General features: G+C 42.8%; 1 protein-coding gene across 3 annotated transcripts in view; it reads right to left on the reverse strand.

Annotated features, from left to right (window-relative positions):
• Positions 1-4,043: 4,043 nt before the first annotated feature.
• LOC121713172 (neural cell adhesion molecule L1.1-like) overlaps positions 4,044-25,784 on the reverse strand; it is a 51,145-nt gene continuing 29,404 nt past the window's right edge. For 2 of the 3 annotated variants that reach the window (XM_042097612.1, XM_042097610.1), the window contains 23 exons: positions 22,042-22,206; positions 21,492-21,603; positions 20,493-20,677; positions 20,048-20,179; positions 19,601-19,741; positions 19,293-19,404; positions 17,203-17,363; positions 16,774-16,936; positions 16,541-16,668; positions 16,022-16,123; positions 15,396-15,596; positions 15,193-15,263; positions 13,925-14,150; positions 13,557-13,672; positions 12,879-13,140; positions 12,617-12,739; positions 12,191-12,373; positions 11,185-11,298; positions 9,580-9,729; positions 9,182-9,313; positions 8,856-8,928; positions 8,022-8,033; positions 4,044-7,810 (listed from right to left, as the gene is read on the reverse strand). In XM_042097612.1, coding sequence (XP_041953546.1) covers positions 7,537-7,810; positions 8,022-8,033; positions 8,856-8,928; positions 9,182-9,313; positions 9,580-9,729; positions 11,185-11,298; positions 12,191-12,373; positions 12,617-12,739; positions 12,879-13,140; positions 13,557-13,672; positions 13,925-14,150; positions 15,193-15,263; positions 15,396-15,596; positions 16,022-16,123; positions 16,541-16,668; positions 16,774-16,936; positions 17,203-17,363; positions 19,293-19,404; positions 19,601-19,741; positions 20,048-20,179; positions 20,493-20,677; positions 21,492-21,603; positions 22,042-22,206 — 3,338 coding nt within the window. In that variant the 3' untranslated portion in view covers positions 4,044-7,536. The remainder of the gene's footprint in view (positions 7,811-8,021; positions 8,034-8,855; positions 8,929-9,181; positions 9,314-9,579; positions 9,730-11,184; positions 11,299-12,190; positions 12,374-12,616; positions 12,740-12,878; positions 13,141-13,556; positions 13,673-13,924; positions 14,151-15,192; positions 15,264-15,395; positions 15,597-16,021; positions 16,124-16,540; positions 16,669-16,773; positions 16,937-17,202; positions 17,364-19,292; positions 19,405-19,600; positions 19,742-20,047; positions 20,180-20,492; positions 20,678-21,491; positions 21,604-22,041; positions 22,207-25,784) is intronic. The other variant, XM_042097611.1, reaches the window with a different exon arrangement.

Here is a 25,784-nt window from a genome sequence, read left to right on the forward strand (position 1 = left end):
AATAAGCGATTATATCTAGTCCGAAAAGTGATTTTCACATTTTCTTCTAATTTTTTGACAATTAATTCCACTTTTTGCACACAAAACCCCCAGATAATGTAGAAAGGTTGTTGGTTCTAAAACAATATCCATAGTTTTCAAACTCTGAGCATCTGAAAAGTGTAAAAAAACACCTCCACCCTTGTTGTCAATGCCTATGTCAAAAACGATTTCTTAATCTTTGCTTTTCTTGATGCTTTCCTTGACCTGCCATGTCATTCTATTATCTACCTTAGGAGAAATTTGTAAGAGAAAAACAGTAGGCAAAATTAACAAACAAAAGAATATAAGGTAGGCCTACAAGCAAACAGACAAACCACGGAGGGCCCTCTCACAGCCTGAACTATTACAAAAAACAAATAACTCAAGGGAAAACATTGCTCAGACACTAAATCATGTGCATTTGCTCTCTTTAAAAGCAACGGGTTATCCACAGCCAACAGGCCGGGCGTGCGAGAGAAGCAATGAAGTCTTAGAATTTAGAATAAAGCCACGTTCTTCCAACAACAACAACAAGCACCCATGCGCCAAACAATTTAAATGACCGGTATTGTTCTCCCAGAGAGGAAGCTACGTATATGATCACCACCCACGGTGGGCGTGTGCGCCAGCGCTGCAGGTCAGCCTTTCCACATACACCCCTGGCTTTAAAGTTCACCATCCTGGTAGCATACCTATCTACTGCCAAGGCCTGAAGGGGACGGGGAGAAAATTTACTTCTGCTACACTGGCAGAGAACTCATGAATGTGTTACTGTTACTGAAGCCTGGTCCCTCCCGATACCCCCATAAGGCTGTGGAGCAGCCAGTGCTAGTGGGCTGGATGAATCTTGACCGGTGGGAAGAGGTTTAAGCTCGGAGCAATGCATGGTCTTAAGGGGGCCCTCTTCCCCATACAGCCTGATCTTATAGTGTGTGCCAATTCCATCCAGACACTCTACAATTTCATACTTGGTAGACACCCATGTATATTGGATTTTGTGGCGACCATGAAAATGGTTCTTGCAAAAGAGTTTACATGTACATTACATTTAGCAGACACTTCTTGACCAAAGTCACTTAGATACTGTATGTCAGCTATAATACAAGAGATCGCATTGTCCCCGGAGCAACTTCGGGTTAAGTGCCTTGCTCAAGGGCATAACAGTGAAAGCCGGATATTGAACCGACAATTTTCAGGCTACTGCATGCTAGCCCAGCTTCTTAACTACTACACTACCACCGCCTACTAGAAAAAGACTAGAGTGCCAGGTGGTAATATGGGTACAGTGTCAGGACCACCATGCTAACGATATGCCGCAGCCTCTTCTAAGTGTCTCCTAGCACTAGCATAGACAGAAGTCTGGTACTCTTGATGTTGCAGCACCCAATCAGTCAGTGGACTGTCCCTGTGGTCACCTCCAGTATTTCGAAGTAGGTGGTCGACTGGTAACTGTGGCTTCTGACCGAACATCAGCTCGTATGGGGAGTGCTGTGTGGACTGGTACACGGTGGTATTATAGGCGAACAGGAGCTGAGGGAGCAACTGGGGCCATTTACGCTTCTTTTCAGGGGGTAAAGTCCTGAGCAAGTCATGAAGTGTCCTGTTGAAACGTTCACATTGACCGTTCCCGTCTGGATGATAAGTGGTGGTTCTAATCTTAGCTACGGTGGAAGCTCTCTGATCAGGGGTGGGAAAGGCCTGGGTAAACTTTGAGAAAACATTTGTGACTACCAGAACATTCTCTTGTCCTGTGCTAGCCCAATCCAAGAGAGTAAAGTCAATGGAGATTATCTACAAAGGCTTAGTGGCTAACAGATTTCCCAAGAAGGTTCTGGCTTGGGTTGTCATGGTTTAGCAACCACACAGTGCTCACACTCAGAACACAACTTTTGCACCTCATGCCACATCTGGGGCCAGTAGCACCTCTGGCATATCAAATCTGTGGTCCTGTCCACCCCCAGATGGCCATGGTTGTTGTGTAGGCTAGTGAGCACTTCGACTCGCAACACCTTTGGCAGTAAAAGCTGCAGCACTGGATCCCTGGAAGGAAGAGCCTGGATCGCTTAGTACAAAGTCCCATCCACTTCCTGTATCTGGGACCACTGCTTTATCACCTGCGGACTTTCCTTGGTTCACTCCACTTGTCTTAATGGGTAGGTGGCCGTCCCTGTCACCAAAACCACAGGTATCTGGAAATACAGGGATCAGTCCTTTGCAGAACTTTCAGGTCTCTTTTGGTTCGACCAGGGATGGTGTTCACTATACATCCAAGAGTCTTGGATAGGTGCACTCAAGGCTTGCATGTTGGCTGTGGCAAGCGGCAGGGGGACGTCCAGGCCATGTGACACAGATCGCAAAGTGTTAGTGGGGCTTGTGGGAATCCTAGAAAGGGTAGAGATAGATAGATAGATAGATAGATAGATAGATAGATAGATAGATAGATACTTTATTGATCCCTAGGGGAAATTCTGTGCTAAATGGAGCCACTGCCAGGTGGCTGGCGCTGTTTGTGGGGGGTTGTACATCTGGTACGCCCTCCAAATGAGCCTGGGACAGTTTGTCAAGGCTAAAGTTAACACCATCTTAGTCACTGTGATGCTAAGCACTAGTCCTGGTGTGGACTATGGCTACCCTCAACGGGTCTCCAACTGCAGGGTTACCGAAGCCTGGCTCCCTCCCGATATCCCCATAAGGCTGTGGAGCAGCCAGTGCTAGTGGGCTGGATAAATCTTGACCGGTGGGAAGAGGTTTAAGCTCGGAGCAATGCATGGTCTTAAGGGGGTATCGGCATTGTGATTAGCTGTCCCAGAACGATATTTGATGTTGTAATGAAGAGGGCAAGCTGAGAAACCCAGCAATGTTCCAGAGCACCCAGTTTCACTGACTGCAGGTATTGGAGGGGATTGTTGTCAGTGTACACTGTGAACTTGTTGCCCAGGAGATACTTGCAATTTTTTTCCGTGATTGCCCACTTGACTGCAAGGAGTTTGAGTTACATGGCATTATAATTTGACATGTTCCTTTCACTTGGCCACAAGCCCCGGCTAGCAAAGGCTATTGGTCGCCGTAACCCATCCTTCTCCTGTGACAGAACTGCCCCCAATCCTGCATGGCTTGCATCCGTCTCTAAGATAAAGGGACGACTGAAATCGGCATAACCTAGGACTGGCGCTTGAACAAGCCATTCTTTTAAGGCTCTGAATCCAGAAAAAGTTCTGAAGGCAAACCTGAATGTGACTACATTCAATGTTAACTATCCAATATTCAGATGTCTGTAATTGAAATGTATGCAAAATAGTGCATAATTAATGAGATATTATTAAATTACATCCCTAAACATATATTTTCAGAAAACTTGTAATGCAAAAAAATATTGTCTCTACATAAATAATCAACTAGTAAAGTTTCATAAGAATATCAAGGAGTTAAATTTTTGCTATGTTGCCTATGGAGGCCAGTTTTAGGCCGCAAATGCAGATAGCAGGTTTAAAACTAAAAAAATCAGCTAAGTAAAAGCACCCAAAAATGAGGCTAAATACCCTCTTTACCAGTGTTTTCTCACATTTGATCCCCAAGTGATTCCAGTCCCAGTCTTAATTATGCATTATATAAATGATGATGTCATCTAAGTGTGAAAATGGATCGTGAAAATTTGAAGACAAAAAAAATCTTGTTCCTTAGACTCTATACTAGCAAAATATGCAACAAAAAAAAACAATTTTTACAAGAAAATCCAGCGGGATTACACAAGACACCGTAATAATGATTAAAGATGGTACCCTTTTTCACTCCTGCCTGTGTTACCTGGTTGTTATGATTGTTTTTTACCATAGGGTGCTCTTACCACTGAACTGTCATTATTCATTATATAGACCTAATATATACAAATGTATGTGCAAAATACCATAATAATAACCATATATTGTCAGTCATTCTACAGTGTCTTGCAGTATAGCCTGTCCACCTTGCCTAACAGATCTACAAAAATTATCACTCTTAGGTCGAAAAAAAAAGAAGCCAAGTTTGAGGGTTTGCGTATTCCATTTATTTCATTGTGTATTTTGATACAGCACATGATGCAATAAGCAGGTAGAATGCCACTCATACCCAGATGCAATCCTGCAGGGGCAAATGGGCCATCTGTAATCCCCTTTCCCCACAACAAACTGGTTCCTCTCTACATAAATCACCACCACTGTGTCAACATCACCAGTTTCCTGCCCCAAAACCCTTTTTTCCCCACAGCCTCTTATTTTAGTCCCTCCATCCCTGTAATCTCTTGTCAGACATTTTGTTTCTGTGATTCATAGAAGCTGTCATTATTCCTTTAAAATTGTAATTCTAACCTTTTTTATTGTTTTTTTCCTGTGTTTATATTCAAAAATCAAGGCGGCAATAGGAAGAAAGTTACATACAGTATCAACATACCCAAAAAAACATTGTCAGGAAGGGAAGTGAGAGCAGCAAGGGTATCCCACATGGATCAACACACGGCCCCCTTTCAGAATTGAAAGTATACACCAAAGACCCACAGGTTCAGGGTAACAAATTCACATCATATGAAAATATATTTTAAAATGCCTTTGAGAGCTACATACATATTGACTGACTCTATGGTGTTTTTTTTATATCATGCATCTGACTGTAACCAGTGGGCCTTTGGTGAGGGGATCGCTGGGCAGCATGAGGCAGAGCATATTCCAACAATGTACTGTACAGGATTCTTATAATTTGCATTGCATGGATAACACTGGACAGTTGTGTAAGGCCTGGCTGCCCATAATGCCAGACATGTAGATGGATGTACTGTCAAACAACCAATACGTTACAGTAAAGGTTCTATCCCCATGCTGCAAGAGGTCTACCGTGGGCTTACCATTCAGAGCAGGCTCTCTCTTCTCCTCCTGAACTCATAAAAGACATTGCATAAAATGCACTTCATTCATATTCAGCATTGGTTCATTTTATCATTTTTAATGTTTTAATTACTTGTTCATGACAGTTGTTTGTGATGTTTTTTCTTATTATTTATGGTAAAATGATTGGGGGAGGGGGGTATGTTTTTTTCACTATTTTCTATTCTTCTATGAGTCTATTGACAACTACAAGGCCAAAAAAACATATTGTCAGGTGACACTAAAATATAAATAAAGAAGTTCTAAAAACATGAATGTGTTGGTATAAAAAATAAGAAAAGAAATGATATATTTAAATAAAATTAGGGAAATGTCAAATGACAATCGTTAAGGTTTATTTACATTCAAAAAAGTGACACTTCATCTTTCATTCTCTCTCCTCTCTCCTCATTTTGTTCTCTCTTAGCTTCCATCTGTTTCTTTTTCTAAAACAAGGCCTCACAGCCATTAATCAAATCATGTTTGAAATGAAAACCAAACCAGATCTGGGGGGGTCGTAATAGGCTGAAAAACTCAAGACTGTACAAAATCAACATGGCAGTAAGGGACACCTGTTTTCACCAAGTACAGGCAATTCCATTGGTTTCGCATGAAGCAAGATTTGCTCACACTAAAACTGGTTTGACCTTAATGACTGAAATATTATGTGGACTACAAAAAAACTTAACAGGAGTATTACAGTTGCCTCTACAGAGCCTGATATGTATTGACTGACAGACATCCATGTATATGTGTAATGACATGAATACATTGTCCATAAGTGTGAACTTGCACCACTGCAATTGACTTGACACAAATGCAAATGCATGTTAACATTGCAAACGTATAAAGTTGTGAGTAAGACAGAAGCGTTCAGAAGGATTAGTAGCCATATGAAATTTTCTTTGTAAGGCAATACATTACTTTTGCGCTACAGGGCAGTATTAATACTGTTACTGCTTCAGCACTACAGGGCAGTAAGAAAGAGATAGCCTGCAGTCTCAGGTTGATATACTTAGGAGAGTAAACATTCACTGGTGTTTCAAATGCCACCGACACCGAAAGATGGACACCAAAAAGAGAGATACCTCAAGAATGATACCACAACAACTGAGCATTTGTCATAAGTGCAGCAGCAACTATGAGTATTGCTAACAGGCACCTTGACATTTTTAGATATGGCATAGAGAACACAGTGACTTCAAATGAAAACAATCACCACTCATGATAGCAACAGTACACAGACAAAGATGGAATGATTATGCTTCCTGATTGAAAAAAACAAAGTTTCACAAGAAGTATTACGACACCTGTATGGAGGAATCAAAGGTCACAAATAGTAATGGAATATTTGTTCAATTTATGCAATGAAATATCTGATAAGTATTATCTGACGCATGATTAATTATTAAAAATGCTTCTGGATCTTCCATAGAGGCACAAAAGGACACACTGTAAAGAAAGGTACACACTGTATCTTTGCACGTATAAAATGTATACAAGAACACAAAAGTGAATAAAAGGCTATAAATAATAAAGCACTTAGCGTAAAAAAAAAGATTGCATTGTAATAAAACAATTCACATTGTCAGCATGATATATTAAATGTTCATTCCTACAAAAATAAAAGCACAAATCCAACAAAAATAGCATTATGATTAAATTAGAACAGACAGTATATGGCGTTTATTTTGTCACAATGCAACAAAATGGAGCTCTTTGGGCAACACAAGGATGATAGGAAGAAAATAGAAGAAAGAAAGAAAGAAAGAAAGAAAGAAAGAAAGAAAGAAAGAAAAACACTCACATTCTATTCCCTAAGGTATAAACGTTATCCCTGTCTTCAGGTTGGTTCTTCTGAGCATGTACATATATCACGTTAACCATAGAACTCAGCCTGTTCTCTCTCCTCTCCCCAACTTCTTCTCCTTCTATCTCCCCCTGCATCCAAGTCCTGCCCCCCAAAAGTTGGTCCTTTTATTCTATCAAGTGGTAAACACAGAGACTTGGTTATGTTTAACTCTAGACCCCTCCAGTGAGCACTGGTGAGGGTGGACAGGCTACTTTGAAAAGGAGGCAGTGAGGGCAGGTCGACAACAGGGGGTTTAAGAGGTCACTCACACACACACACACACACGTCTGTAAACTTGGAGAAAGACAGGCGAGACCTGTAAACTGTTTGCAGGATATGTCATCTTATTATGCAAAGGTGGAATGTTGCATGTAAAAGTTATGTCCAGCAACTACTGGTATATGCTGTAGTGTGGGCATCTGTCACTTATGTGATCCCTTTATCTGAATGTGAGTAACTGTGTGTGTTACTGACTGTGTCTGTGTGTGTGTCAGATTTATAAGTTTGACCGTTTGAAATGGCATCACAGGCAGTAAAAAATGGAATTATGGACATGCAGTCCTTTTTATGTCTTACAGGCAGTCAGTCCCAGAGTACTGAGAGTTGAATGAGAATGTATGCGACTCAGGCAGTGTCATCGGATCATTTTGGTACGTTAAAGTCAATGGGTTTGTGTGTGTCAGTCCCTCAGTTCACCATGGGGGGGCGAACTTTTTGTTCTGTCATACAACTGTTTGAGAATTATATGGTTGTCTCACCACCACCTGTCTAATTCGAACGGTCCAGGATGCCAGTTACGGAGTTGTTGAAACTAATACTTTGCGGGGGCATGTTGTTGACAGGGGAGGTGGCACCGGAGCTCTCATGGCCACCCTGGACGATGTGGGCCTCCCGGCGTCCACTGTACTGACCGATAAAGGAGCCGTCCTCGTTGAACTGGATGTCGACGCTGTCGCCGTACTCCGCCAGGCTGTCGTCACTCCCCAACTTGCTCTCAACGCACAAAGAGGGCTGGCTCATTGTACGCTTCTCATCAATGTCACTGTCATGTAAGAAACAGAGAGAAGGGAGAAAGAAGAGAGAGAGAGAGAGAGAGAGAGAGAAAGAGAAAGAGAGAAAATAAGAAAATATTAGAAAAATATTCAATAGACTGAAGAACTGAAGACTGAGGGAAGGTGCCGAACAAACCTGTCACAGAGCATACGTTACCATTTGTAAGATGGTGACACAACAACACTAAGTACTCTACATACCTTTCCAAAGATCTGCCATGTGAGAGCATTGAAGAGAATGGACACATGAAGTAAACACATAATCACTTAACCATTCAGACTTTTTTAAGCTGCAGCAGGTTGCAGGGCTCAATAAGTGGTTGATCAGGGATCCAAACAGGTTTGGTTTACAAACAAAAATCAATAGCAAATGTTTTCTCAGCATGCAGCTTGAGTGCATCACCATTATGCATCACCATTATCCATTATTGAGTGCATACCATTATTTGGGCAGCCGTGGCCTACTGGTTAGCACTTCGGACTTATAACCGGAAGGTTGCCGGTTCGAACCCCGACCAGTAGGCACGGCTGAAGTGCCCTTGAGCAAGGCACCCCTCACTGCTCCCCGAGCGCCGCTGTTGTAGCAGGCAGCTCACTGCGCCGGGATTAGAAGAGAAGAGGTGTGCTTCACCTCACTGTGTGCTGAGTGTGTTTCACTAATTCATGGATTGAGATAAATGCAGTGACCAAATTTCCCTCACGGGATCAAAAGAGTATATATACTTATACTTAAAACTGTGTTCATGCTATAATACTAAGTGACAAGTGACAGTTGTTGCAAACTTACAGTAAAAGGCACAGTAAGTGTTCTGCTACCCAAAAATGTAAATGATTCCAGAATAAAGACACAGCTAAAGAACAACACACAACAATGGGTCCTGTGCCTTCTTTGTACATGTTGATACAATGCTTTTCTTTGTAATGCCTGCACATACATAACCAAAAAGCACACATCATATGAACCATATGCAACACAAGGATATTAACCAACACTTTAGGCGTGTTCTTTCGGTGTCCTGTCAGGTGTGCACTGACCTGTATTCCCCGAACGCTTCATCTTTCATGGGCCTGGCCTCTGAGTCCCCTTGTCCCTCTTCCTTCTCTTTGACTGGAGGGGAGGAGATTAGTGCTTTTACAGGCTGCTGCACAATATAGCATATTCATACAATGTGTGTGTGTGTGTGTGTGCGTGCGTGCGTGCGCATGCGTGCGTGTGTGTGTGCGTGTGTGTGTGCATGCTCAAACTCTAGAATGTGTGTATATGTATACAATATGTATACATAACCCTCCTTACATATACAGTATATGTGAGGAGGGCTATGTCTGGCTTTGGCAGAGTGTGCACCGACGTGTTACTGTACCTGAGTACTTGCCCCCCTTGCTCCTTTTGATGAGACAAAGAATGAGCAGGATGAGAAGCAGCAGCAAACTGGCACTGATGAGTCCGATGAACCAGCCCTGAGTCGCAAAGTTATTGGGCATCAGGGACAGCTCTGTAGGAGAGAGAGGAATAAAATGGAGAGAGAGAGAGAGGGAGAGAGAGACAAAGAGAGAGTGAGAGACAAACAGAGAGAGAGAGGATGGCAGCAGAGGAGATGGCATAAGAAGAGAGATAAAAGATGAGAAGATGACAGGACAGCAAAGGAGGAGTGGGGAGACAGAGAACAGAAGAGAACAGAGCACATATGACTGTGTGAGAATTCTCAGAACTTCTGCAGAAACGGCAGAAAAATGGCATCAGTATTTATCAGTTTACTACCTGGCCCGCTGGTCAGGGCACTGCCCTCCCAATAGGTGAAGTTGTTAAGCGTGGCCCGCAGGTGATAACCAGTCCCTGGCTGTAGGTTGGTCAGCTGGTAAAAGCCCTGATGGGTGTTGACCTGTTCTGAAATCTCCCAATCTCTGCCAGCTGTGCACACACAGACAAAAGCAATCATGCAACGAGCCATTAGAGCTTAAAGCTAATGCTCTCATTTTATTCCCTAAGGTAAGACAAGCAATACTGTCACAGTGTAACAGTGAAATTGTCACATGCATGCAACACCCATTGTTGATGACGCATCCTCGGTTCGGTTCAAAACTGGTGGAAAGGCGGGCTGGTTCACTAGATAGCACCAAGGTTCAGATAATTCTGAAAGGAACCAGTTCAAGAACAGGCTCTCTGTCGGTCGAAAAACGCCTTCTGTGTACTTTCTGAGATCCCTGTGTTTTTTATCCTCTGAGCTTTGGAATTTTATGTTTAGATCTCCGCTGGCACTACTAGCTAGGATGCAATTCATGAAAATTGGGCACTTCTGGATAAGTTTTTGATTTTTGGCAGGGTGTTAGGTATACAGTAGGCCTAAGGTTTTTAAAAATCCATGGATACAAATTGGGGTGCCCCCTCTAGTGGCAGTTATCCATAAAATCCAAAATGGCCCCCGCTGAAAAGAGAAAAGGTTATATCTCCGCTTCCTTTAGTCTTAAATTGTTGTATAATGTATTTTCTCTACTTTGTTTGATACAAGGAATTCAATTTTGATATGTTCTTCTTATTTTAAGTACATTTCCATGTAGTATCATAGTCATATTTAGCTCATAAACTGTCAATATCTCTGAAAAAGTCACATTGAAATACTCAGGTCCCTATAGTGATAATGACCTGTCCAATTAACAAAGAAAAAGCATACCTTGGAGGTAAAATATGGGTCTAGGGACCTGAGTAATATTTCAATGTGACTTTTTCAGAGATATTGACAGTTTATGAGCTAAATATGACTATGATACTAGATTTAACATGGACATGGAAATTTGATTTTTCACATATTCCTTCCCAGCTATACCCTTTATTCAACGTAAAGACTTTCGTTCATTTTTACTGTATAAGATGAGAATAATTTTTATTAAAAGAAAACTGTTGAAAGGAGTTGACTTATTGTCTGCATTTGTGTTTCACTCGGCCCCAGTGGCCATGACAAATATAATAGTATCACTTTAGATCAAGTGCCCTTCAATTACTATAGACCCTTTCAACAAGGTAAACAAAAACAATGCTTGAACGTTCTATTTGGGCCCCAATCTACTTCCTCTGCATTAAGATAACATATGGAATGTTAAAAAGGAAGTCGTGTGGGGCCAACTATGATGCTGAAATGGAACTCTCTTGAAAGGGTCCATAGGGAGTTTTGTTGCAGAATTGTTGTAGTATAGGTTATTATACTGTCAGTTTAAAGTAATAAGTATATTACAACACAGTATTGTAGCAAGTAGTGGATAGTATAGCCTTGTTTCTAACTTATATACTTGAAGTTAAATGTAATAAAAGCATATATGGCAAGAGTTTGCCCTCATCTCTTCCTCTTTCCTCCCCAGTTCCCTCTCTCACCACTCTTCTGAAGGAATTGGATTTGAAAGCCGATGTTGCGGTGCCTCTCGCCGGGCACCCAGCTCAGGTTGGCATAGGTGTCAGCAACCGTCACGTTGATGATGGTTGGAGGAACTGGAAAGGAACACAGACCGTTTTGAAGAGAGAGATCAGTCTTCATTTTATACTGACAGATTTGCCTGAGAGGTCCAAGGGTAACCTGTGTAATAGTCAGATATTAATCTAGTTTGTTCCACATTAAATGGTTGTCCTAAATGCTTTCCTATTGCTGGTACTTTATCATCAATAGACTATATGCAGGTGAAAGTAAATATTAAACATTTAAAACCTTAAAGCAGTATCCTACGTACAAATGATGGCCACTTTTTACATATGCTTTTATCAGGCAAGCAGTTTTGATATTTTCTTCAAAGTAATTTTGATGATACAGTCATGTGAGAAAAAAAAAACATATGTATGTGGTATTTCCATCAGCAATCAAGGATGTATGTAGTTCTAGTTAGTGGGGCAGCCGTGGCCTACTGGTTAGCGCTTCGGACCTGTAACCAGAAGGTTGCCAGTTCGAACCCCAACCAGTAGGCACGGCTGAAGTGCCCTTGAGCAAGGCACCTAACCCCTCACTGCTCCCCGAGCGCCGCTGTTGTTGCAGGCAGCTCACTGCGCTGGGATTAGTGTGTGCTTCACCTCACTGTGTGCTGAGTGTGTTTTACTAATTCACGGATTGGGATAAATGCAGAGACCAAATTTCCCTCACGAGATCAAGAGTATATATACTTATACTTATACTTATATACTTAGTTCTATGTTCCAGGTAGGAACACTGCAACAATGAAAGAAAACATTTCACAACAGGACCATGCAGACTGTACCGCTATAAGACATCAGTTAGTATGTACTAGCAGTGTCAGCGAGGCTCTGTGTGGTGTTTGTATGGTTTCGCACCATTTAGTACTCTGTAGTGCTGCTTTATCATGAAGATGAACAGAAATGATAATTGCAATGTCACCTCCATCCAGCAAGGTGGCACCCTTCACTTTGGTGGCCTCTCCAAGTCCAGCAGCAGTACGTCCTTGCAGGTAGAAGTAATAGGATCGCTGGGGGTTTAGCTCTATCACTGTAATGTCTGTCTTTTTGGGGTCAGGAATGTCAAAGTCTTGCATCTCAGGAGTGCTGCCATTTGCATCCACAACTACAAGCAAAGAGATGGATGGAAAATGTTTGTAAAAAGGTTATGTGAAAATCTATTCAAGTATAAGTATAAATAGTCTATATGTCCAACATGATGAAATCAACAACCTATCTACCAAATAGAAAATATTTAAAAACTGCAAGTGTGAAGTAATACATTTCAACAGAAGAGTTGTGTAATAAGCTTCACATAATATTCTGCTCTCTTAGTCTTAGTTTGAGATCTCAGACTGATGGCACTCACTCTCCCCATACTGCAGGCGGTAACCAGTCAGAATCCCGTTGGGCTTGAGTGGAGGACGCCAGTTTAGGGTGAGCTCAGACTCAGATGGGCTGTCAAACTCCAGGAAGATGGGCGGCCCTGGAGCTGCAGGTCACCACACAGAAACTCGGTGTAAGAGGAGGTTTGAACACAAGTAGCAGCAGCACATTCAGCATGCACACACACACACACACACACACACACACACACACACACACACACACACACACACTACAACCCTTACCTCCCTCTGGTGTCTTAAAGGCTGTGGCCTTCGAGTGAGGTCCCTCTCCCTTGTTGTTGAAAGCCGTCACAGTCAGCTCGTACGAGGAGTAGAACTGGAGGCCGGTCACCGTCTCCTCGGTCTTGGTTCCGTGGACCACCAGTATTCTGTCCTGCTCCTCCTCTTCCTCCTCGACATCCACGTGCCTCTCTAGCCGCAGCCCCATCTCCAGCATCCTGCGCCTCTGTGCACCATGCACAGAGGTCACTCTCTTGACATGAATCTGCAGAAACATGGAGGGTGCGGGGTGGAGAGATAGGAGAATAGGAGAGGAAGGGATAAAAAGAGACACAGGAAAAGAGAAATAGGAAATAAGATACATTTTGACAAAGAGATAATGGAAAAGATAAAAAGAGAGAGAGGATGAAAGGAAGAGAGGGAGGTAAGCGGTAGACAAAGAAAGAGATAGAGGAAGAGGGAGACAGAAATTGAGAAATGGACAGACAGAGAGAGAGTGTGTGAGAGAGAAAGAGAGAGAGAGGATGACAGCGGAGGAGATGGCATAACAAGAGAGATAAAAGACGAGAAGATGACAGAACAGCAAAGGAGGTGAGATGGCATTATGGAAAGTCATGAGAAAAGGCTATGTCCTCGTGCCCCATGCTGTGCATGGGGAGGTGCCACTGATCTGCCCCATACCTTGTATCCAAGGAGATGTCCTCGCACAGATTCACGATTCACAGGGTTCCACTTCACAGAGACGGATTTGCCATTCAGCGCGTCCACTGTGACACCCGCGGGGGCTTCCAGGGGGACTAGGAGCAAGAGAGAGGGACAGAAGGAGAGAGAAGGGAGGGCCAGGAAGAGGGGGAATGAGCCCATGTATGTCTGGTATGGTGTTTTTATGCAAAATCTCAATATCGTAATGAAGATTAGCCAGAATACGGTTTCTTAGTCACAGAGATAGCAAAAGAAAGCAAGCTTGTGGTGTAGTGGTCCCCACATATCTAAAGCCCCCCCCCCCCCCCCACATTCCCATCACAATTTGTTTAGCTAACTCCACTCACTGTCCTCTCCAGAGTGACCAATGCGTGGTGGAGATTCTGGGCCTGGGCCGAGCTGGTTGACGGCCCGCACTTTAATCTCGAATGGTGTAAAGGTCTTTGTGTTGTTGACCACAAAGTGGTTGTCTGAAACCTCCTGGTGGTGCCAATCGGGTCCGTTTCCCACAGACTGTCTCCAGAACACTTTGTACTTAAAGTCAGGGCCATAATGGTCCCGTTTGTCCATTTCCTGAAAGACAGAGGAATGACTTATATGAGAAAAGTTCAGCTATATGTTTCCAGATGAGCCAAACATGGGTGTCACTATGACACTTTAGAACTCAGAAATCCAGCTTTCTATCTCTGCCCGAAACTGCGTTGTATTGATTTTAATGTAATGGTAGACAGTGCCTGACGCATCCTAAGTCATGTAAAAATAAATTGTTATATTATATGTTATATTATATATTATATTTTGTATCTGTCAGTCATACCATATAGAATATCCATATTGAGTGTAGAATTGTCAGCATTTCAAAAGTATAAGTATAAGTTTAAGAATATACTAGTCTGCTGAGACTACACTAAAGGCCTATTCACACCAAGAACGATAACGATAACAATAACTATAACCATAACCACAACGATAAAAAGCGTTCACACTGAACAACGATAAACAAAGTCTCTCCTTATGTTAATGAATGTGACGGTTAAAATTCGATGGGTTCTGATTGGCCATTAGCTTTTTATCGTTCTGAAAATCGTTCTGAAAGTGATCCCCACCGATATCGTTCTTCATGTCGTTATTGTTATAGTTTATGTGTGAACGTCGTCATTCATATTAACGAGAACGATATTTATTTATAGTTATCGTTATCGTTCTTGGTGTGAATGGGCCTTAAGTCATTATGTAAACAGAATAGACAGAAGATGAAACTGGGATGAACGTAGGGTTTCACAAACAAAGGGATACACAGGAAAGGTTTACATTTCTAGTGGCCAATCATATATCAACAATCCAATTATTTTATTATTTATTACCAACAACCTCTTTTTGATATCATAGTATATTTGATTTATAGTTCAATTTACCCATTTAAGTGAATCTTCAATCTAAAGCTCTAACACCTTTCAGGTAAGGTAATGTGTTCCAAGTTAATTGAACCCATATTATTAACATGGTCCTCAATCATTCCCACACTTTCTGAAAAAACACTTTTTTGAATTCCTTTCATCATTATATTTTTCAGATCATCTATACTCCACAGTTCACAGTGCATGCAGTTCCATACCTCCCAAGTGATGACCAGTTTGTCAGGATCGGTCGATGCACTCTTAACATGTTTAGGGAAGTGTTCTGGAACTGTGGGGAAAGAGAAGTATATGAAAGTTATTCTTTTTTTCTTTTTTTTTTCGAAATGTAATGTATATACTATACATATAATGTTGTCTGTAAGTAGTTGTATGCTAATCTATATTATTTCAGAGTTCTCACTGGCTGGAGGAGTAGTGTAGGCCTCTGAGGCGTGACTTGGGTGGCTCCTTCCAATTTCATTCACTGCGATGACACGGAAGCGGTAGGTGCCGTACGGTCGCAGTGGGACCTCAAGCTTGTTGATGTCAGCTTCGATACGCTTCACTTCCTCCCACGTGTGGCTATCACCATGCTTTTCCTCATTCATCTCGATGCAGTATTCTATGCATAGAGGCAACACAAAAACAGAGGACCTGCTCAAGTAGATATATAACTAAGTGGAGGTCAAACTGATGAACAAGTTATTAACAGATGTGCCTCTTCTGTCAGCATTCAATGTAGTAAGTTACACATGATTGAAGGGATATGATCAAGTAATTATACTGCTATGTGGAGATCAAATCATTAACAAGTCATTAATGGATTAAAAATGGGTTATTTCACAAGTTGATAGTACCCTTGCCATAATGTTACTTCATATAATCTGTTTTATACATGATGATGATGATGATGATGATAATGACAATGAATAATAGTATTATTATTGTTGCTAATGATGTTACTATTTCTATTAATTTCAATTATTTTTATATTTTTTACAAGCAATGGAACGAGGACAAGTCCAAGTCCAGGTGATAAGCACACACCTGTCACAGGGCTGTTATTGTCCCGCCCTGGGGTCCAGCTCAGGGAGAGACTTCGGTTAGTCCGGTCAAATACCTTCAAATCAATTGGTGGAGAGGGTTTGTCTGGGGAAGAAAAACAGCAAAACAAAAGTTGGGTTAGACTACCCAATCACCAACCTTTTTACCCCGTTAAAGATTGTGGATTATCATTAAGTGTCTGAACTGAAGAATCACTTGATGTAAAACTATGATAGACTTGTAATTTAACACAATTTAGAGTGTTGGTCCAACCTGAGTAAGCTCAATTTTCTCTTTGAAACATTCAGAGGTAATTGTACTGAAATTGGTGTCACACTTTATTACACTGTGCAGCCACAGTGCTAATGCTCTTTACACATACGGAAGTGTTTATGTCGCAACGTTATATAGCTAAGACTACATACTTTTTACCTACTTCAAAATCAGAGAAAGCAGAGCTTTTGACTTTGTCACTCATTCTGAATTAGTTTGTAAGCTGTTTGTTGGTATCATCATCCTCACCCACGACAGTAATTGAGGCGGTGGCTTTTTCTGCATCGAGGGGTGTTGACACCTCGCAGGTGTAGCTGCCAGCATCATCTAAAGATATGCTGGTGATTTTAAGAGAACCATCCGGAAAAATGGTGTATCTGTCAATATAAAACAAACACATAATGAGCATTAGTGAATAGATGGGAACATTATTACATTGTACCATTAGCATTGCCTAATAATGATAGATAAAGAGCATTTACTTGTCATTTTGTGCACTTTCTAAGATATCTTCGCCATTTTTCAACCAGCGCAGCAAATCTGGACTGTCCAATCGTGGGTCAACCTGAAATGTGCACGTCAACATGGCGTCTTTTCCACTCTTCACTCTCTGATCTTCTGGAGGGATAACAATCTCTGTTTGATCTGCATTTAAAGAAAAGAGCATTGAAATATTGACATTGATTAATTTAATCAAAGCTAAGCTGAGGCTAATGCTAATTTAGCAAAAGCAATATGGTATGCTAACTGTGTCATTGGTACAGCTGCTGATGTGTGTGCCTGAAATTCATAGTTGGACTTTATGATGTGATGATTTGGCCATTGTGGTTAAGGTGGTTTGTGTCTATGTGCATTTTGATTTGTGTGTGTGTGTGTGTGTGTGTGTGTGCGTGTGTATTCGCATCACTTACTCAAGACCTCCAGAATGGCGCTGATAGACAGGTTGCTCTTGAGGACGCTGCAGGTGTAGAGGCCGCTGTCTGCTGCTCTGACATCAGTGATCCTGAGGGTCCCCTCCACCGTCTGAGAGATCCTGGAGTGGGACTGGGCCTGCTCCATCCTCGGATCTTCCCTATCAGAGCAATTGCAACACACACACATACAGTCACACACACAAAAGAACAGCACTGCACATCCTAATCTAATATTACTTGGATTATGTTTCAATTACACACAAAAAACATCAGACACACTGATCTAATCATATGCTTCACTCACAGACTCATTTGTAGCCTATAATGAGGGGTGGCAAAAGGGTTTTCAATAGTTCTAAAAGCCTTGTTCCTGCTGGAGCCAATTATTGGTTCTAGAACTGAGTGGTAACGTTTCTTGCTGGAGAGTATTTATTCTGGGATTTACAGTATTCCTGTACCCTTGACCATGTTAAGATTAAATAGATGGATATGGGATTCTGGCACAAGAACCAGTTGCGTAAAATGGCCTTTTTCATACCTATTTTGTTCCAGATGACGAATCGCTACTAATATTGAAGTTGTCCCTTGATCCGTTTCGTGTTCACATGGCAACATTTAGGGGCCTATTTTAATGATCTAAAGGGAGAGTTTGAAGCACGATACACATGAACGTTAAGGGCGCGTGTCTGAATCGACATATGCTATTTTGACAGTGGTAAAAATGGTCTCTGTGCAGAACTTAGATAGTACATAGTATGTACATAGTACATAGTTATTTTTCTTGATTAGTCATGGGTGTGTTTTGGCCGTAGCCTAATATCCATTAAACCAATGAGAGTGACATCTGCCATTCCCTTTGAGAGCAAAAAGCACAAAATCAAACACTATGTTGGTATTTTGTCAATGCGTGAGCACGTCTCTGCAGAAGGAATCTGCTTGCATGCAAGACCGTGTGTGCAACAGCAGAATTCCACTAAAGCTTGCTTTGCTAAAACGTGTGTGTGTATGACAAGTGGACTATAGTCTACATGCATCTGTACTTGCCTAATATTTGAACTTGTAGGCAAGGACAAAACACTTAGGGCTCTATCTCGGGCTCTATATCATAGTGCTCTCAGAGACAGATAGTCAGAGGCGTAAAGTTTATAGACATTAAAGGGCCACTCCATATTCCCTAATTTAATAGCGCGATTATGTGATCAAACGTTGGGCACTTGGCACAAAAAAGGTTGTTCTTATGATTCTTAATCAGTCATGGGTGTGTTTTAAGCGTAACATCTTTACACCAATGAGAATAACATCTATCATTCCCTTTAACAGCAAGCAACTTCAAACAGCAGATCGGTATTTTGATACCGTGGAGCGTTTGAAGAAATCTGCTTGCACACGAGACCATATGGAACAGGTATTCCACTAAACCATGCTTTACTAAAACCTGTTTGTGACTAGCAGAGTTAGCCTACACGCTTCTGCCCTCGTCTATTATTTGAACTCATAGGCAAAGTGAAAGTAACTTCACCGTGGTCTCATAGTCAACGACAAAACAGTTCTATGCAGTTAATTACTTTCACTATTGACTGACAAGGGGTTACAATCGAAAACATAGCCTCATAACATAGGAACTCGTTGCTAAGGTCTCCCCAGTTGTTACATTTTGTGAAACTGCGCCTTCAAAATAGCTGTATAGATTACATGTTTTAGACCAGGTTTTTCTTGGTCAGTGGTGTTATAATTTTTAGTAGCAATAAAATAGCAGTTTGTGATCATGTGGCTGACCACACCTATTTTTTTGAGCTGAGTGAAAGATAGGGCCCTTAGAGTGGAACAAAACTCCAAGTGAGATTAAACTACTCTCACAAAGTGATGCTTTGATTTTGACAGATGTTTCAGACATAATGTACCACTGTAGAGTTCGACTGGAAAGTCGAAAACCACATACCACATAGGCAGTCTTTGTTTTGCTCTGAAATAGTGTGCATTTGTTGTATTCACATTATCCAAGCAAACCAATCTTTGGGGGATACACTCCACGTTCCAATTCAACTACTCCAAACAACCCAGGTGTGAAGGCACCCTCAGGAACCCACCAGAGCACTCCAGGCCGAGGGGAACCAAAAGCGTTGCACTCCAGGCTGGCCGTCTTCCCCTCCACCATCATGTACTTCTTGTTGTCCTCAGTCAGAATTTGAGGAGCCAGCTCTGGAAGATACATCATGAGGGGAAAAAGGATCAGCAAGGTTTTGTTACCTGATTGCAAATATGAAATGAATATTGCCTGAAACAAAAGTGTCATATTACATATTATGAAATGATGTGCCATCATGGCAATGTGTGTGTGTCTTGTGTGTGTGTGTGTGTGTGTGTGTGTGTGTGTGTGTGTGTGTGTAATACATACCAATGACATGAATGTAGGTGTTGATGAGGGTGATGCCGTGTCTGTTGACAGCTTCACACTGGTACACAGCGGTGTCACTGTACTTCGCTTCAGTCAGGATGAGCACGCTTTTGGTGACCTTGCGCCGAGGCTCATCAACATCTGAAACGAGACAGAAGGCATGTCACCATCAGGGCCGTCAGATGTGCGTCTCTCTCTCTCTCTATCTCTCTCTCTCTCTCTCTCTCTCTCTCTCTCTCTCTATATATCATTCTCTCTCTCGTTATGTGTGTGTGTGTGTGTGTGTGTGTGTGTGTGTGTGTGTGTGTGTGTGTGTGTGTGTGTGTGTGTGTGTGTGCGTGTATGAGAGCCAAGATGTTTTTTGTGTGTTTTTGTGTTTGTTGTGGTTGGCCTTACATGTATATACATGTCTATACATATTTGTGAGTGTGTATCTCTGTGTTTTACCAGAGATGGGTACTCCGTTTATTCTCCAGGTGACCTCTGGTGTGGGAATGCCCTCAGCCTGGCACTCCAGACGCACTGTCTCCCCAGGGGCGTACAGCAGATTCTGGGTCTGCTTCGTGAAGTGTGGGGCCGCTGCAGAGAAAGAAAGAAAACAAGCAAACAAATAAATGAATAAATACACATGACATTAGGACAAAGGGATGCAGTGTCATAACCACACAACAAGATCCATGAGAAGGGTGCAATGTTATTTTCTGTCTTATGAAATTAATTTTAATCAATGTCAATCAATCTAGATTGGTACTAAGGACAAGCGTCAAGTGCAATCACACAGCGTCACCTCCTGTAGTAGAATGGCAGGCTTAGTATTGATATAAAACCACAGTCTTTGGCTGCAACAAGGATCGCCATGCAGTTGCCACACTCTACCAGATGCTATCTTTACCTTCCACTGTGAGGAAGTATGTGTGTGAGGCGGATCCAGCTGAGTTCTGGGCGATGCACTCATATTCGCCATCGTCACTCTCAGAGATTTTCTCAAAGTGCAGCCACCTGCCATAGTTTTTGGTGTTGAGGGGCTGTTCCTGGTTACTGTTCCTGGTTCGTTTCCAGGTAACAGTTGGCGTGGGCCTGAGGGAATGCGAGGGGCAATGAGAAAAGAGAAGAGAAGAGGAAAAAAGACAAGACAGGAAACGAGAAGACAAAAGAAGAGAAGAGGAGAGAAAATGTGGAACGGGTGCTGTAGGCAGTTGTGCCACAGCGCCCGCCCACAACCCCCCCCCCCCCCCCCCCCCCCCCAAAACACACACACCCCACCATTCACATTTCTAGCAGGATATGAGTTCCCTGGGGGACCAAAGCCATGACAAGAGATGTTGCCAAAGCCACAGCATTGGGTGCGCACAAATAGAGCACAGGACATAATGTTCCTCCTTCCCCAGGGTAAAAATTAAAATTATGAACTCAAAGACTTTGGAAGCATAATTTTAAAACATATGGATTGATCCAGTCTGGGTATGTTAACTTTAACATTTTGATGGTTATGTCACTATGCCACTGGCCAGGCCCCTGGTGTTGCCCTACCTGCTGAGCTGCAGCAGCTCACTAGTACATCTATACCTGAACTGGCATTTTGCTGTTCATCCAAAAATAGAAATGAAATGCTTCTAGCAAGCACACATGGTACATGACACAGAAAAATAAGGTCAGTGGAATCAACTTCTGGAACAACGACCAGGAATTATTTATTCACAAGGAAAAAAGACTACACCTTTAATCCATCTCTATAATCCATCCTCTCTTTCTCCTATCTCTCTCTCTTTCTTCTCTCTCTCTCTCTCTCTCTCTCTCTCTCTCTCTCTCTCTCTCTCTCTCTCTCTCACACACACACACACACACACACACACACATCCGCACAGATTGAGACTAAGGAAAGAGTACTCACAGCCCGTAGGGGATGCACTCCAGATTGAAGCTCTGTCCCCTGAGAACTGTGTAACTGCTGTGGGATTTTGCTGGCCTTGCGATGTGAGGCTTGCGCTCTTCCACCAAAGCATCTTCACAACAAGAACAAATGGACAGTATAGAGTTAAGCACGTTGAACTCAACACACAGCTGATGCCGCAGCTACTCTCTTTACCACAGTTCACATGGTTGTCTATAATGAAATTTGTCACTAGTGCCATCTGCCAGTGAAAGTGGGTTTAAGACATCTGATCCATCCAAAAACAGTGAATACGGCTGAAATCAGTGTTAATGTGTTTAAACTGAGCCACAATAAAAAAAATTCACAAGTGGTGACATGAATGTCTTGGCAATTTGATATGGTATGACATCTAGTTTGCATCTAGTGACCGCTGACTTTTACAGACATATGCCACAGCACGAGTAATAGTAAGCTGTATGCAGTGTAGGAGTACAGTAGAGTAGAAACCATAGCCAAATTGTAATGCTAAACATATACCTAGAGGTGGATACTTATAAAAGGAACTCACTACGGTTCACTTTGAGAGTGATTGGCTCCTTGGAGATCATGTGTTGGCGAAAGCGAACGTTACAGGTGTAGTCGCTTCGATTATCACTAGGCACCACGTTGGCAAAGTAGAGGTAGCCGTCTAGACCAGGGGTGACTCGATCACTCATTTCGATGTGCTTGATGTCTGGAGAGAGGAGAGGGGGAGAGAAGAAAAATAGATAGAGAGGTGGGTGGGTGGATGTGTGAGGTTTAGGTATCAGTACCAAGTAGAGCTGTGAATCAATATCGAAATATTGATATATCATATCGTTACTTATATCACAATATGCTATCTTATCGCCACTGCTGCCAAATATCGATATTTTTCACTAAAGCGTTAGGCTGTGCATAAATGTCTATACAGCTCACTATCAGTCAATGTTGTGTGTAACGCGTTACAATAACATAACCTCATTTTCGGGTAAAAGCTACTGAAAATTTGGTAAGGAAACAGTAGTTCCTTTTTCAATTCGCCGCAACATTACTTTTCCCAGGGACATATTTCAAAACACTGCTTTCTCAGCTGTGCTCTTGCACAACAGTCACAAGCTCTACACGGACGGACGGTATAGGCTAGGCCTACGTGACAGAGGCTGGTAAACATGAGAAGCAATCATGGCAAGAAGCAGCCAACGCTAACTTTAGAGGAAGGGAAGGAAACTAAGGGGAGGAAGATCTGTTGTATAGGACTTGGTGTTGATATCCCTTAATGAATACTTGAGGCACTGACGAGACTCCGTGGGATGGTCAATTGAGTGATGGCACCCTTTGGGTTGTCAAGTGGGCGCCCTCCTTCTTGGGTGTTTCGCTGATAAGCCCACGACACCTCCAGAGGGTTCAGCAGTGAATCCCAGCCTCCCAGGTTCACTCCCTAGATGCCATCAACTCACTTGAAGGCCCAGGCAGAGTCTTTTCTCTTCATCCACAGTCACTGGCTTCCTTTTTCAGCAGCCGCAGAGAGGTCTTTGACTGCCTGCCGATGGGCCTTCCATCGCACTCCCAACTCCCCGAGTAGCCTGGATGTTGAGGTGGCTACGAATCCTCTACTTCCACTGGGCGTACCTTCACATTCCAGCCTTGTTGTTGTGCATTGGCTGCAAGTTCAGCGTACCTCAGCCTTTTCCGGTCATAGGCCTCCTCCACTGCGCCCTCCCAGGGCACAGTGAGCTCGATGATGTAGACAAGCTTGAGAGAAGCTGACCACAGAACAAGGTCTGGTCGCAGGTTGGTGGCTGTGATTTCAGCGGAGAGGCAGAGTTTCTTGTCCAAGTCTGCCAGCAGCTTCCAGTCTCTGAGATGGAGAAGCCTTGCTCCACACTGGTGTACTGGCCCCAAGTCCAAGACCACTCCTCCCCTCCTGCACTCGGCCGACAATGTCCTTGTCCAATGTCTGAGTGCTGCCTTTGCCTGCTCAGTTGCAGCCAACGGGGTCTACTTCCTCCCAGTGGCCAGGATGGGGGCAGCTTGGGCTACAACTAGATCGCTCGAATTCAGTAACATCATCTCCAGCCTGACTTTGGCGCACTTGTACACCTCTGCTAGACTGGAAATGGGCAGGTGTAACATCCATTTGCCGTAAAGTCCAATACTGCTGAGGCACCTGGGAAGGCCAAGCCACTTCCTTATACATATGAGCTGACCAGTCTCTCTAGCTTTTCCACCTTTGAAAGCGGGACTTCATAAAGGGTTAGTGGCCACAGGAGACGTCGAAGTAGTCCATACTGCATGCACCAGAGCTTCAGCTTGCCAGGAAGCAAGGTTCTGTCGATGTTCTCCAGGCCACTGGCTACCTCCTTCCTAAGCTGCTCTACTTGCTCTTTGTCTTTAAGAGAGGCATCATACCAACGACCTAGGCTTTTCACTGGCTACTCGCTGTTCTCGGAGACAGTTGGGATGGGTTCCTCGCCAATGTGGAAGCGGTGGTCTGACAGCTTCCCCTTGATGATGGAGATGCTTCTGGACTTGCTCGGCTTGATCTTCATGCAAGCCCACTCAATGTTTTCCTGGAGCTTTCTTAATAGCCGTACAGTGCAAACCTTGGTAGTAGTGAGAGTTGTGAGGTCATCCATGTAGGCTCTGACTGGTGGCAGCCTCAGCCCAGGTCTTATTCGCTGTCTGCCAACTGTCCATCTAGAGACCCGAATGATGACCTCCATAGCCAGGGTGAAGGTCAGCGGGGAGATGGTGCAGCTGGCCATGATTCCCACTTCCAGGTGTTGCCAAGCTGGGTGGACTGATATCCAACTCGTGCTCTGGTGGATTGACTGGTGGCATGTCAGGTGGGAGCGTAATTTTTTCCTGGTGTCGGTCATCTGTGCAGGAATTTTTCAGGTGTTCTTCCAGGTCGGCCTTTGACACTGAGAGACTTCCGCTCTTCTCCTTTGTGAAGAGACTCTTCACAAATTTGAAAGGATCTTTGTAGAAGCGTGATTTTGTTTGCTCCTTCCTTCTGTGCTTCCTCAAGAGGTTTTCAGTTCTCCTCAGTGTTGCAAGCCTGCTCCGAAACTCTTCCTGCAGCAGGTTTATACCCTCCTTCTCCTCCTCTGTGGCCTTCCTCCATTGCTTCTTCAGCTGCCTCCTCTCCCTGACTATAGGCGGTCTATCTCTGTCTGCCTTCTGGACTTGGTCGGGATTGAAGAAGTAGCTTGTTTGCCTTCGACCACTCCAAATCGTTCCACCCCGTAGGCATAGATGAGATCGCCCATTCTTTCCAACTTCTTCATGGTTGTGCCTTTGATCCCTTCCAGTATGTTGCAGAGATCATGTGAGTCAAGAGGAATGTGAGTGTAAGCCTTACTGTAAGGTGTGTAGCCTACACTATGCCCTGGTGAGAAACCACTGTGCCAGCCTAGGCCTATAGCTTTGCACCAATTTCGTAGGACGTAGGAGCCTGTTTAATGAAAGAGTAAGGCTATAAAATAAACTCGTATTCTGTGTTCACCTATATATCCGGATGTATCGAGGCTATGTTATTTGATATTGTTTCATAGGGCTTTTGTAGTATCTTAACAACACAAACTGACACGTACGATAGTGGATATCTTATATATTTGTAATAGTGAACATGGATACATACACGCAGGCTACAGCTTGGGGTATTTTTCTGGATCTGAACGTTAACACATCAGTACCGTGGTATTCAAACTCAAGTGCCACCTAGTGGACTTGGTATTACAAACAGGTTACTACAGCTTTTGGTGGTGTTGGAGCCTATAGCCCATTGTTTTCTTGTCAAGTGCTCTGTTTGTGGCATTTTTTATAATAAAGAGCACAAAAGAAATACCTGTTATGTCCATAGTAGAACTTTATATAGGCCTACACATTTCGGATCAGATATTAGGTTCTGCCCAAAGTCGAGTAACATAAAAGTAACATAAAAGTAATGAGTAACGTAAAACGTTACTTTCCATAGAGGGTAACTAAGTAAAGTAACGGGTTACTTTTTTAAGAAGTAACGAGTAATGAGCAAATACTACTTTTTAAAAGTAACTCCCCCAACACTGCTGACATTGCAATATGTTTTATTTTTTTCTGCTGAATTATCACTAATGTGATCTACATATTATACTGCCCTGGTGGTACACAGCAAGTTGTGTTTCCAGCTCTACTTTTACATTTTCGGCAAAAAAGTATTGCAATATATCGCAATATGTATCATATCACAATATATTGCGATGTATTGTATCGTGACCTATGTATCATGATGCATACCGTATTGTGAGG

The sequence above is a fragment of the Alosa sapidissima genome, chromosome 7 (genome assembly GCF_018492685.1).
Source record: "Alosa sapidissima isolate fAloSap1 chromosome 7, fAloSap1.pri, whole genome shotgun sequence".
NCBI lineage: Eukaryota > Metazoa > Chordata > Actinopteri > Clupeiformes > Clupeidae > Alosa > Alosa sapidissima.